Raw genomic sequence first — 15,194 nt, forward strand, 5'->3', positions numbered from 1 at the left:
GACCCACAAAGGGAAGCCCATCAGACTAACAGTGGATCTCTCGGCAGAAACTCTACAAGCCAGAGGAGAGTGGGGCCAATATTCAACATTCTTAAAGAAAAGAATTTTCAACCCAGAATTTCATATCCAGCCAAACTAAGCTTCATAAGGGAAGGAGAAATAAAATGCTTTACAGACAAGCAAATGCTGAGAGATTTTGTCACCACCAGGCCTGCCCTAAAAGAGCTCCTGAAGGAAGCACTAAACATGGAAAGGAAAAACCAGTACCAGCCACTGCAAAAACATGCCAAATTGTAAAGACTATCAATGCTAGGAAGAAACTGCATCAACTAATGAGCAAAATAACTGGCTAACATTATAATGACAGGATCAAATTCACACATAACAATATTAACCTTAAATGTAAATGGGCTAAATGCTCCAATTAAAAGACACAGACTTGCAAATTGGATAAAGAGTCAAGACCCATCAGTGTACTGTATTCAGGAAACCTATCTCACGTGCAGAGACACACACAGGCTCAAAATAAAGGGATGGAGGAAGATCTACCAAGAAAATGGAATACAGAAAAAGGCAGGGGTTGCAATCCTAGTCTCTGATAAAACAGACTTTAAACCAACAAAGATCAAAAGAGACAAAGAAGGCCATTACATAATGGTAAAGGGATCAATTCAACAAGAAGAGCTAACTATCCTAAATATATATGCACCTAATACAGGAGCACCCAGATTGACAAAGCAAGTCCTTAGAGACCTAGAAAGAGACTTAGACTCCCACACAATAATAATGGGAGACTTTAACACCCCACTGTCAACATTAGACAGATCAATGAGACAGAAAGTTAACAAGGATATCCAGGAATTGATCTCAGCTTTGCACCAAGCAGACCTAATAGACATCTACAGAACTCTCCACCCCAAATCAACAGAATATACATTCTTCTCAGCACCACATCACACTTATTCCAAAATTGACCACATAGTTTGAAGTAAAGCACTCCTCAGCAAATGTAAAAGAACACAAATTATAACAAACTGTCTCTCAGACCACAGTGCAATCAAACTAGAACTCAGGATTAAGAAACTCACTCAAAACCACTCAACTACATGGAAACTGAACAACCTGCTCCTGAATGACTACTGGGTACATAATGAAATGAAGGCAGATATAAAGATGTTCTTTGAAACAAATGAGAACAAAGACACAACATATACCAGAATCTCTGGGGCACATTTAAAGCACTGTGTAGAGGGAAATTTATAGCATTAAATGCCCACAAGAGAAAGCAGTAAAGATCTTAAATTGACACCCTAACATCACAATTAAAAGAAATAGAGAAGCAAGGGAAAACATATTCAAAAGCTAGCAGAAGGCAAGAAATAACTAAGACCAGAGCAGAACTAAAGGAGATAGAGACACAAAAAACCCTTCAAAAAATCAATGAATCCAGGAGCTGGTTTTTGGAAAAGATCAACAAAATTGATAGACCACTAGCAAGAATAATAAAGAAGAAAAGAGAGAAGAATCAAATAGATGCAAAAAAAAATGATAAAGGGGATATCACCACCAATCTCACAGAAATACAAACTACCATCAGAGAATACTATAAACATCTCTATGCAAATAAACTAGAAAATCTAGAAGAAATGGATAAATTCCTTGACACATACACCCTCCCAAGACTAAACCAGGAAGAAGTTGAATCTCTGAATAGACCAATAACAGGCCCTGAAATTGAGGCAATAATTAATAGCCTACCAACCAAAAAAAGTCCAGGACCAGACAGATTCACAGCCAAATTCTGCCAGAGGTACAAAGAGGAGATGGTACCATTCCTCCTGAAACTATTCCAATCAATAGAAAAAGAGGGAATCCTCCCTAACTCATTTTATGAGGCCAGCATCATCCTGATACCAAAGCCTGGCAGAGACACAACCAAAAAAGAGAATTTTAGACCAATATCCCTGATAAACATCGATGCAGAAATCCTCAATAAAATACTGGCAAACTGAATCCAGCAGCACATCAAAAAGCTTATCCACCATGATCAAGCGGGCTTCATCCCTGGGATGCAAGGCTGGTTCAACATATGCAAATTGATAAACGTAATCCATCACATAAACAGAACAAATGACAAAAACCACATGATTATCTCAATAGATGCAGAAAAGGCCTTTGACAAAATTCAACAGTCCTTCATGCTAAAAACTCAATAAATTAGGTATTGATGGGATGTATCACAAAATAATAACAGCTATCTATGACAAACCCACAGCCAATATCATACTGAATGGGCAAAAACTGGAAGCATTCCCTTTGAAAACTGGCACAAGACAGGGATGCCCTCTCTCACCACTCCTATTCAACATAGTGCTGGAAGTTCTGGCCAGGGCAATCAGGCAGGAGAAAGAAATAAAGGGTATTCAATTAGGAAAAGAGGAAGTCAAACTGTCCCTGTTTGCAGATGACATGATTGTATATCGAGAAAACCCCTGATATACAGCTGATAGGCAACTTCTGCAAAGTCTCAGGATACAAAATAAATGTGCAAAAATCACAAGCATTCCTCCACACCAATAAAAGACAAACAGAGAGCCAAATCATGAGTGAACTCCCATTCACAATTGCTTCAAAGAGAATTAAATACCTAGGAATCCAACTTACAAGGGATGTGAAGGACCTCTTCAAGGAGAACTACAAACCACTGCTCAATGAAATAGAAGGGGACACAAACAAATGGAAGAACATTCCATGCTCATGGATAGGAAGAATCAATATCGTGAAAATGGCCATACTGCCCAAGGTAATTTATAGATTCAATGCCATCCCCATCAAGCTACCAATGACTTTCTTCACAGAATTGGAAAAAACTACTTTAAAGTTCATATGGAACCAAAAAAGGGCCCGCATTGCCAAGACAATCCTAAGCCAAAAGAACAAAGCTGGAGGCATCACGCTACCTGACTTCAAACTATACTACAAGGCTACAGTAACCAAAACAGCATGGTACTGGTACCAAAACAGAGATATAGACCAATGGAACAGAACAGAGCCCTCAGAAATAATACCACACATCTACAACTATCTGATCTTTGACAAACCTGATAAAAACCAATACCATTCAGGACACAGGCATGGCCAAGGACTTCATGTCTAAAACACCAAAAGCAATGGAACAAAAGCCAAAATTGACAAATGGGATCTAATTAAACTAAAGAGCTTCTGCACAGCAAAAGAAACTACCATCAGAGTGAACAGGCAACCTACAGAATGGGAGAAAATTTTTGTAATCTACTTATCTGACAAAGGGCTAATATCCAGAATCTACAAAGAACTCAGACAAACTTACAAGAAAAAAACAAACAACCCCATCAAAAAGTGGGTGAAGGATATGAACAGACACTTCTCAAAAGAAGACATTTATGCAGCCAACAGACACATGAAAAAATGCTCATCATCACTGGCCATCAGAGAAATGCAAATCAAAACCACAATGAGATACCATCTCACACCAGTTAGAATGGCGATCATTAAAAAGTCAGGAAATAACAGATGCTGGAGAGGATGTAGAGAAATAGGAACACTTTTACACTGTTGGTGGGACTGTAAACTATTTCAACCATTGTGGAAGATAGTGTGGCGATTTCTCAAGGATCTAAAACTAGAAATGCCAATTGACCCAGCCATCCCATTACTGGGTATATACCCAAAGGATTATAAATCATGCTGCTATAAAGACACATACATGCGTATGTTTATTGTGGCACTATTCACAATAGCAAAGATTTGGAACCAACCCAAGTGTCCATCAATGATAGACTGGCTTAAGAAAATGTGGCACATGTACACCATGGAATACTATGCAGCCATAAAAAAGGATGAGTTCATGTCCTTTGTAGGGACATGGATGAAGCTGGAAACCAACATTCTCAGCAAACTATTGCAAGGACAAAGAACCAAACACTGCATGTTCTCACTCATAGGTGGGAATTGAACAATGAGAACACTTGGACACAGGAAGGGGAACATCACACACTGGGGCCTGTACTGGGGTGAGGGGACAGGGGAGGGATAGCATTAGGAGATATACCTAATGTAAATGACGAGTTAATGGATGCAGCACACCAACATGGCACATGTATACATATGTAACAAACCTGCATGTTGTGCACATGTACCCTGGAACTTGAAGTATGATTAAAAAAAAAAAAAGATGTGGCTGGAGAAGCACGTAGCTGGGAGATCAAGAAGGCTATAAAGATATGTGCTCAGAAAAGGAAGCCTCTGAACAGCATGATGTGATACAAATTGTTCAAAAACAGCCCTGCACCCAGACTAGAGATGGAGGAGATCACGGTATGGTGCAGGATGCTGATGGCCTGAACCAAGTGAGAATGGATCGATATGGTAGATTCAAAAGATATTTAGAGAATGGAATCAGTGTGACTTCAAAATTGATTAGCTATTGTTGATTAAATAAAAAAGACATCTAGGGTGACTTCAAAGTTTTTGGCTTGGCTGAATTTGGGGTGAATTTTAGTGCCATATAGCAATATAAAAAGTACTGGGAGGCAGTAAATGATGAGTCCAATTTTGAAAATTTTAGATGTGAGATGCCTGTGGAATGCAGAATAGAAATGGTAAGTAGGCATTTGGATAGGAGTCTAGACTCAGGGAGAGGAACAGCAGGGCCTTTAATATATTACTGTTAAGTACATCCAAGGTGAACATACAGTAAGAGAGAAAGAGGGTAGAGAACAGAATCTAACATGTATAATGGGGCAGAGAAAGAGAATAGAGAAGTAAGAGCAGCCAGAGATGTGGGAGGAAGACCAGAAGATCAGATGTGGCAGGAAGATCACTCAAGGTGATTTGGAAACCAAAGGAGGGAATTTAGAGAAAAAGTGTTAGTATCATAATAGTGTCATAATTTTAGAGAGAGAGAGAGAGAGAAAAAATAAAGTCTAAAAAGCAGCCTTTGGGTTTGTCTCCTGGGAAGCATCTGATACATGAATGTAAGTTCAGGGCAAATGCCAGATTGCAGGGAGGTAGAAGTGAAAGGTGAAGAAATGGAGCCGAGGAGTAGAGGCTTGTCTATGGAGGAGTGTGGCTGAGAGGCACAGGAGAGAAAGGGAAGTAGCCCAAGAGGGATGCAGCCGCGAAAAGGGGTTTGTTTGTTTGTTTGTTTGTTTGCTTTTTTCAGGATACTCACACTTAAGCATGCTTACTAACGCAGCAGAGGGCTGAGAAGGCAGCATCCTCCTGAAAGAGGAAAAAGGAAGGGAACAGACTCCAGTTGTAAGGATTGGTTTGCCTTGTCTTGGGGAAGCAGGACACCCTTTTTACTGAAACAGAGAGGAAAGAGGCAGAGGTGCTCTGGTTGTGTGAGGTTTTTAAGTAGAGGGCAGGGGAAGGGGAGGAAGGAAGTTGATGGAGTTACCTGCTTTTGGGCTGAGAGTAAGAAGTGAGGTGGCAGAACTGGGGCTTGAGGAGAATGAAAAACCTTCAGAAGAGTCCCTGAGAGGAGTGGCCCAGGAAGCTGCCCATCAACAAGTAGAGGGATCTCCAGGTAGCACCAAGGGCCCAGCTGAGAGTGTGACCAAGAATTTTAGTGGCATTCATTGTGTGGAGTTTTCTCCAGAAGGCTTTAGGTTTTATCCTTTATTAAGCACTTGCAATTGTGCTTAGTAATTATGCTTAAGGACTGAGGGGCCTGTGGGAACAGGTAAGTGATGGCTCAGAGGAATGGTGACTGGGAGAAATGAGGGCAGGGACCAGCACCTACAGGTCTTGACAGATGGGCTAACGAAAGCAGAGATGAAGAACGAGGGCTGTTTTTTAGGGAGTTGGATACTGAAGTATAAAATTTGAGAGCTAGATCCTGTCTCAGGGACTGTAATCTCTCGGATGTGAATCTGAGAGTCAGTGGTGAGGGAGGAGAAGCGTTTTGGAGAGAGAGGTCATCGAGTGAAGGTTCAGTTGTCCACAAAGACACTGGAATTGGATGATGGGAGGATATGGGGTGAAAATGCATCTGATAGTCGATAGCTCACTCAGGCTCTAAAATGTGAGCCTAGCCCAGGACGTAGAACTTGCAATGAGCGTGATCACAATCACATCATGGCACTCCAGACTGGGCAGCAGAGTGAGACCCTGTCTAATAAATAAATAAATAAATAAATAAATAAATAAATAAATAAATAAAATGTGAGACTGCTGATACAGAATATACGGTATCTTCTGTATCCCACGTATCAAATGCCCCAGAGGATTTCTCTTCCTACAAGTCTCTATCACAAGAGCTTGATGAACATTCTGGTGAGAACATGTGCTTGGGAATAAGGTGATCAGAGTTCACTTTACTGAGTGAAAATATATTCAAGGGATGTGCCCCAAGAAGGCCCCACAGAGAGCTTGAAAGAGTCGAAAGCTAGAAGGAGAGCCTAACCTTATCTACATAATGGTGCGGGAGTCTGTATAGCACAGAATTAACACAGTAAGGGCGCTTCTAACAGCTGCTGAGCTGCCCTGGCAAGCTGTGCCTTCAGAAGCCTAAACCAACTTTCTCATGTCCCAAGGAAGAGGGTAGGTTTAGAGTAACAGAAAATCTGGGCTCAAAGGTCTTCAAATGTTGCTTATTGAGTAACCTGCAATCTTCAGAAGTGTATGTCAAACCTAATATATTAATATATCAAAAGAGATGTTACCACTTACAGTTTATTATCTTTTACAATAATTATTTGGGGCATGACCTCAGGGAAGAAAATTTCTCGGTAATGATATAGTTATCTCGGAAAATAATGACGGGCTGACCAGCAGTGTCCAAACTTTAATTAGAGCTGAAGTTATTGTGAAGAAATGCCAACTAAAAGGACATATCATGAGGTTCTAATTTTTTTTTGTAGGAAAAAAGGTAATTATGAATGGACAAGGCTTTTGCTGGCAATTCTGCAGATATTTTGGGTGCATATTATGCACTGAGGAGAATGAACCACAGTAACCAGATGTGCTGGGCTTAAGGTCAAAGCAGTGCTGGGTGAGCCAATGACACAATGCACTTTGAGGTGCAGTGGGAATATATACAAAGACATGACAAAATCGAATATAAGTACAATATGTGCAGATATAAATTACGAAATCCAAAACATGGAAATCCATAAGAACAAGAAATGAGTTAAGAGGTTATTTGCACACAGGTCAGGCCAAGTTTCCATTCTCCCTTCCCTGCCTTTTTTTTTTTTATCTTTAAGCCAAAAGAATTATCAGACTGAAGTAAAAGCTACAGTTGACAGAGAAGCAATCAACACAAGAAAAATGAACCAATAGTAAGTGTTTCAATTGGTATTTCCTTCTCTGTTCACTGACTCTGCTGCACCTGTTTGTTCCTAGCACTGAGACTCCATCCTCTCTTCTTTCACATAGCTGGTTATTTGTATGCCAATAAAAAGAAGGAAAAACTTTTATCTTCCAAAGCTGCATAGTTTTATTTACTATATATTAATAGAAATATAGTTCTATTTAATAAACTATATTTGCTTTCTCAAAAAATGATGAGTATATTATATAATAATTTAAAAATTTTTTGTAAGAATATCATGTTATGTAGAAAGAAATAGAGAGAAGGGTGGGAAAGAAACAATCTATCACTGTAAGACAACAATCACTTTTAGAATATTTCTGAATTTATATCTATACCATTTTATGTAAATAGTTGTATGCATACAAGTTATTCAATCCTGAGTCTGTTTTTCACTTAGTATTTTCTGTGCTGGTACTATTTTTTATCCTATCATGTTTTATGGGTACAGCATTGTTTGCTTAACCTCCCCCTTTCATGAGAATGCTTGCAATTATTTGTTATTATGACTTTATGATGAACATGTTTGCGAATTTTTCCCTTATCTAGAATTATTTCCCCCTTAGGATGGATTCCCAGAAATGGAATTATCGCATATAGCCATTGGCACATACTATGATCCATTAATAGCCCTTGATCTAGATAATGTTTAAAGTCCCCCCCCCGCCCCTGAGTTCAGAAGTTCAGTGAAACAAGCAGAATGAACCTGTAGTATTCACGCTGAGACATTTCACCCTTTCTATCACTCTTATTTGAAAAAATATTGGCTATCTTCTGCATCCCTTCAATTATATGATAATTCACGAGGAAATATAATAGTTTATTAGACTACAGGTGTGATAAAAGTTTGATAAAATATTTCTCTGTCAAATACTTTGTATATCTATACTTAGGAAATTGAACAGATTGCATTATCAACTGAGCACTGTAACCAAGGCCCAGTAAAGTTCAAAGATACTGCACTGGCTAAGAAAATATCCACTTCTCAAATGCATTAGTGTAGCATGTCTGAAACTTTAGCCATTTGCATGCCATCATCAAAATTTTTGCCAAATCTGCAGATTACCTGTAATATTATTTATTTAATCATTTCCTTAAAATCAATAGTAAATTAGCTCAACTTCTTACTTAACACTTTCCTAAACAATAGTATTCATGAAATTCTAGGTTTTATAAGCAAATTATGTTAATTTATATTAAGCTAGCAAATAACTCAAAATTTTAAAGTTTAGACATGTACTGCCTAAAATCAGTAGTATGTATACCATACTTAGGAAAAGTTGTATTTATATGTATCTGATATTTAAGTTATAATCATCTCTTCTTTTCTTCAGACATAGAAGAATGATAGCACCAGATAATATTCTTTCTTTTAAGTTTGTCTACCCCACAGTTCTCTATAAATAAAGCATATTACAACATTCTGCAAAAATAGTTGTCACCATCAATAACAAGAAATAAAGACTCCCCCATATAGAGAGGCAACAAATACAATACAAAATACAAAAAACAAAAATATGGAATGTATTTTCACCAAAAGTTTAAATGCTGATTCCTTTAAGAGTTCTTCAATCCATAGATATTCAAAATTTCAAGAAAGAAAATAATTTACAATGAACAGCTTATGCCAAAAAGCCATCATTCTCTGCAATAGATTAGAGAACAATAAAAGCAATTCATGCCTTGTGTTCATGGGAAAGGGATCAGTAAAATTGTTTGGAATAGGAGGACCAATGGAATTTCAGAAATATCTTGAAATGCACAAACTTATTCTTAAGGAAAACTTCAGGCTCTAAATCCAAACCTAGATCACATGGCATTTGCTGGGAGGTATTGTTACAGCTTAACACATCAGCCAAGCTCATCACCGTATTATTTTATATGATAATGCTAATATCCATCATAATTTACACATGCCTTTTCTTTACAGCTTAAAATAGATTTTGAAAAGTTTAAAGTAATTATTGGCTTCCTACTCATGCAGATAGAGATGCTATACAATTTTGGTGTCTTCTTGGGGGAAGAATTTGAGAGATTTATCTCAGATTTAAAAGATCTTTGATATGGGGAATGAGTTATTTCTAAAATAATTTTAAGTATTTTGTTTCTCTTGAGGCTTGAGGTTGATGGGGTGGGAAGGAGGTGGGAAGAGAGAAGTAAATTATTTCGGTCAGCAGACAAGGACTGGACTTGACATTGGTTCTAGAGTCTAGAGTGTATCCCAAGTGCAAAAATTATACCCCAAATTAAATGGATATTGTTTCTTATAAGAGAATTAGTGGCACAAAGTAAAAAGAAAGTAAAAGGGAGAGAGAGAGAGAGACAGAGAGAGAGAGAGAGAGAGAGAAGTATATATTGCAAACAGAGATGCCATTATATTGTGGCATAAAGTCCTCTCCTTCCTGATCCTGCCTCTGTTTGTACCCTCACACATCCTCAAATCCCAAACCATCTTAAAGGTTTTAATTTGTGGCTTTCCAAAGTACTCTAAAGTACTAATTTCAAACACTAGAATTTCTTAATGAAAGGACTCTTTTAAATAGACATGCAAAGGAATTTAATTTTTCTAGATGCTTTGTCTCTAAACAATGCTTCCACGCACTCAGAATTCCCGTCAATTCTTCCCATATGAGATGAGTAAGTCTCCTGCCTTATCTACCTGTTTCCTAGCAAAATTACAGATGCTGTCATAAAAGTGGTAGTTTCTATTATTACCTATGTATTCCAGGCAAAAGTCAGAGTTTTTTTTTTTCAAATAAATAATCCTAACAATCCTTTAATTAAACATCTCAATTAAGTGACAAGTAAGACCAGAAGCTCAGTGACTTAAGAACCTTGTTATTAAAATCTTATGAAAAAGTGGTTTGCTTTCTCCCCTTCATAATGACTACAGTTTACTATTGTAGGTAACTCTTCCCTTCTCTCCCTCCCCTTCCCCACTCCACCCCCTTCACCCCACCAACTCACCCTTCCCTTTCTGGAAAGTTTCTATTATAGAAGTGCAAAGGTTCTTAGAGCTCCGAAGTTATTTAAATATAGAGAAGATCACCAGATGGAAACTGAGTCAACACTTAAGAAAAATACTTCCTCATATATTATGCCATCTACTGCGTTTTGTCATTTAAAGGATGATACTCACTTTTATCATGAAGAGGAAAAGTACTTTAAGACCAGCAAATCTAACTCTGAGCAGAGTTAATTCTGGTACAGCCTCTCTGAAATACACTGTTTCTCATAAACGGCTTCAGTTTCAGGAAGTAGGAATTAAAAAAAAAAAAACCAATCCTGTGACTGTCTCAGAATATGGTTGTGTAATTCAATTCCGGGACTTTCAGCAATCTTGCACCATAAGACACACCCCTTTAGGAATTGCTTCGGTGAAAGGTATTCTGGGAGCTGTATTGCTACAGAAAAGTTCCTTCTCCTGATGAAAGTATAAGAAAAACTTATTATTTAGACTAAGAATGGAGAGTCCTCTTAGAGCCAAGAAGAGAGAATGTCAGTAAGAAACAATGAATGTGACATTGTTGAAATCTGTTAGCAAAAGACAGATGCACATTAAGGCTTCATTCTGTGCTCTGTCTTAGAAGTGAGCTTGTTATCACAGAGACACATATATTGCTAGGTTTATTTGAATTGGAAAATAAAGTTAGGACTTTTTGGATAGAATATCTGATTAGGCTGACTAGTTTGACAGTGAAAAGTGTCTTATTGAGTTACACAGTGGACATTGTCCTTCAATGGAAAAACTGAAAACTGCAACTCAAAATTTTGACAAAAAAAAAAGTACATAAGATTTCTAAATGTCAAAATATATTTTACTGGAAAAGTTATTGACATGAACAATATTTTAATTTTCTCAATCCTTTTTGAGCTGCTGGGTTAAAGAAGTTTCCTCTAGAGTGAAGGAATAATAGGTTTTATTAATAGTAATTTGATAAATTTTGGTAAAGCCTTTGGTATACTTCCTAGAAACTGAGAGAGAGAAGGACTCCAAAAGCTGGGTCATAAATGCTTTGGCAAGTCAATTGTTTACAACAAGATAGGAGGAAATAATTGAATAGTCAGTTGCTAGATCACTTAAAACACATTTTTTTTTTTTTCTGGGATAGATCGCTATGTAATGTTTAATATATGACCTTAGAAGTTTAAATAACCAAATGGCATTGCTATAACAAAATTCTATCTCTATTTATTTATGTAAACACAGTTCCTCTCCTCTTCTATGTGTATATTTTTGTGGAATGTTGTTTTATTCCAACTATAAGTGACATTCATCTGTGAATTAATTTTTTAAAACTCCAGAAATCTTATTGAGAAGTGACTTTTGAATAAATTTTATCACTTAATATTCATCAAAACATATCATTTTTGTCTTTTTCATCAATTATGAATCAATACTTGTAAAATTCAATCTTTAAGAAAGTTTAATACTTAGAGTCTATGCTCACAAAAAATAGAAATGTTTAATTTCTTTTTTCTTTTCTTTTTTTTTTTTTTTGAGACGGAGTTCGCTCTTGTTGCCCAGGCTGGAGTGCAGTGGCACAATCTCGGCTCACTGCAGCCTCTGCCTCCTGGGTTCAAACGATTCTCCTGCCTCAGCCTTCCGAGTAGCTGGGATTACAGGTGCCTGCCAGCACGCCCAGCTAATTTTTTGTATTTTTAGTAGAGGTGGGGCTTCACCATGTTGGCCAGGCTGGTCTCGAACTCCTGACCTCAGCTGATCTGTCTACCTCGGCCTCCCAAAGTGCTGGGATTACAGGCGTGAGCCACCACACCTGGCCAGAAAGGTTTAATTTAAACATATAGTTTTTTTGAGAGACATGATGCCCAGGCTGGAGTGCAGTGGTGTGATCTCCGTTCACTGCAACCTCCGCCTCCTGGGTTCAAGCGATTCTCCTGCCTCAGCTTCCCAAGTAACTGGGACTACAGGCACCCGCCACCACACCCAGCTAATTTTTGTATTTTAGTAGAGACAGGGTTTCACCATATTGGCCAGGCTGCTCTCGAACTCCTGACCTCTGGTGATCTGCCTGCCTTCGCTTCCCAAAGTGCTGGGATTAGAGGCTTGAGCCACTGCACCTGGCCTACATATTTTTACTGTAAAGAAATATGACAAAAACTTTCAAGTATAGAAACTATTTTATACTAGGATAAACTTCTATGGATGAAGTGAAATGAAATAGAAGCTTAAGGAAATACAGGAATGATATAAAATTTCTAATTGTTAAAAAAGATATTGTACATGTGTCTTTATTTTTAAATTTTTTTAATTTTAAACTTTTTTGAGATAGGGCTGTCACTCGGGCTAGAATGCAGTGGCACAATCACAGCTCACTGCAGCCTTGACCTCCTGGTCTCAAGTGATCCTCCTGCTTCAGCCTCCCAAGTAGCTGGGACCACAGGTGTACACCATCACACCTGGCTAATTTTTGTTTTTGTTTTTTGTTTGTTTTTTGTAAAGACAGTGTTTATCCGTGTTGCCCAGACTGGTCTCGAACTCCTGGGCTCAAGTGATCTACCCATCTCAGCCTCCCAAAGTGTTGGGACTATGGGAGTGAGCCACTGCACCCAGCCTGTTCATGCGTTTTTAAATGGATGATGGGGAACATCAAATCACTAGGATATAAAATTTGTGTTGGATACATTTAAAAGAGTAATGTATGAGTTATGTTTATTCAATATCAGATTTAGACCCTTTGTATCTAAAGTTATAATGAAAGATGAATATTGACTTTATGTGAAGGAATTATTGTCTTTGCAAAATTCTATTTGGGGGTAGGCGACTAAAAATGTTGGAAATACAGTGTTTAGGATGAAGGGCTGTACATTTCAGAGCCTAAAAAAGGGCACTGTACACTTGAGTATGGAGAGAGAGGCAATGGCACTGATAGAAGAGGAGGGATCTCATACGAGATATTATCTTCCTTACAGTTTGGACAACAGTCAAGATTGTCTTCAACAGGGATTCCTGGTAAGATCCTTAGAGTCATGTAAAACACAAAGACAAAATGTCTCATTTATAATCCACTGGTGAGTTTTAGTAAGATTTCAAAGATGGAAGTTTCATTACACAAATTTCAACTATTTTAAGTGATTGAGATGTACACCTATATAAGGAATACATTACGACACACAGGAAAACTGGCTGCAGCATCATATTCATTTTGATTTTCTAGGTTTTATCGTCTTGAATATAGAATATAAAATGCTGATACAAGCTGATATCATTTGTTCATCTCAATAACATGTTTAGAGAATCTTTTGTGTCAAGTGCTACATTGGTGCTACAGATTCAGACTGTGCACACAAGCAATGCACTTAAGGCAATCACAGTGATTGATGGATTAGTAGTGATGTGGCCAGAAATTAGTTGGAAAAAATTGGCAAGAGTTGGCTCATAATAGGAGGTCTTTGTGTTTCATTTTAAGGAGTTTGGATATTTATATTGAAAACATAGAAAATTTGGGCCAGGCGCGGTGGCTCACGCCTGTAATCCCAGCACTCTGAAAGGCCGAGGCGGGCGGATCACGAGGTCAGGAGTTCAAGACCAGCCTGGCCAAGATGGTGAAACCCTGTCTCTACTAAAAATACAAAAATTAGCTGGGCTTGGTGGCAGATGCCTTAGTCACAGCTACTCGGGAGGCTGAGGCAGAGAATTTCCTGAACCCGGGAGGTAGAGGTTGCAGTGAGGCAAGATTGAGCCACTGCACTCCAGCCTGGGCAACAGAGCAAGACTCCATCTCAAGAAAAAAAAAAAAACAGAAAACAGAAAATTTCAAAGAATGTAAAATCATAAAACTGTTTTAGAAAGAATACTTACTGTTGTGGGAAGGTTAGAGTATGGAGCAAGATTTATGCAAGGGAGGGATCCCGGTGGTGGGTGGATTAGGAGGCAAGACTGGAATTAGGAAAATGAGTTAGAAGAGTACTGCAGTATTCTAGAGAGAAGTGATGACTGGGCTTAATTAATGACAGTAACAATGGAATAAAAAGGAAGGGAAAGAAATACTTAGGAAATAGAATCACAGGCCTAGCTGAGAGACACAGAAATATGGATAAATGACTTAGAGGCAGTCAAAACACTATAATTGTAGTTAGATATTACCAAAGGGGAATGTACAGGATAGAAAGAAGGCCACAGAGATGAAAGTTGGTAATACTGGCATTCATGCAGAAAAAGAGAGATCCATAGAGGAGATGGGTAAAGAACACCTAGAAGAGTAGTAGAAAAACCAAAACAAAGTATATCCTAAAAACAGGACTGGCAAGAGAATCTGCAGGGCCTCTTATTCAAAAATATTAAGCATTTCAGGTTGGTGATAGCCGATACAAGCATGGGACTCTGAGTGCAGGGCCCTATGGATTGCACAGGTCACACACTCAGGAAAGCCTGCTTAAAAGCCAAGTAGATGGAAGTGACAGTGTCAATGAAGTGAAATTGGTCAACAAGAATAAATGATGTAGAGAAGTGAAGTAGGATGAGGACAGAAAAGTGTCCTTTGGCTTGGCAAGTAGGTCAAGGATAGATATAACAAGAACAAATCAGTAAAGCAGTGGCAGAAAGCAGATGATGGAATATTTTAAAAATCCTAGGCCGGGCGCGGTGACTCATGCCTGTAATCCTAGCACTTTGGGAGGCTGAGGCGGGTGGATCACTTGAGGTCAGGAGTTCGAGAACAGCCTGACCAACATGGTGAAACCCTGTCTCTACTAAAAATACAAAATTAGCCAGGGGTGGTGGTGGGTACCTGTAGTCCCAGCTACTCAGGAGGCTGAGGCAGGAGAATCACTTGAACCCAGGAGATGGAGATTGCAGTGAGCCGAGATCACACCA

At 38.4% G+C, this 15,194-nt stretch overlaps 1 protein-coding gene across 16 annotated transcripts in view; it reads right to left on the bottom strand.

Moving 5' to 3' along the window:
• Positions 1-15,194, bottom strand: part of ALPK1 (alpha kinase 1) — a 158,556-nt gene that overhangs the window by 136,520 nt on the left and 6,842 nt on the right. For 9 of the 16 annotated variants that reach the window (XM_055274849.2, XM_063637988.1, XM_055274848.2 and 6 more), the window contains exon 1: positions 10,497-10,614. The exons of 3 other annotated variants lie outside the window; for them this stretch is intronic. Coding sequence is in view for 2 of the 13 variants with exons in the window: in XM_055274847.2 (XP_055130822.1) it covers positions 10,497-10,505 (9 nt within the window). In the remaining 11 variants the exon portion in view is untranslated. Of the gene's footprint in view, positions 1-10,496; positions 10,694-15,194 lie in introns of those variants that run through there. 4 more of the 16 variants (XM_055274847.2, XM_055274852.2, XM_055274855.2 and 1 more) reach the window with 4 other exon arrangements.

The sequence above is a fragment of the Symphalangus syndactylus genome, chromosome 4 (genome assembly GCF_028878055.3).
Source record: "Symphalangus syndactylus isolate Jambi chromosome 4, NHGRI_mSymSyn1-v2.1_pri, whole genome shotgun sequence".
Taxonomy (NCBI): Eukaryota; Metazoa; Chordata; class Mammalia; order Primates; family Hylobatidae; genus Symphalangus; species Symphalangus syndactylus.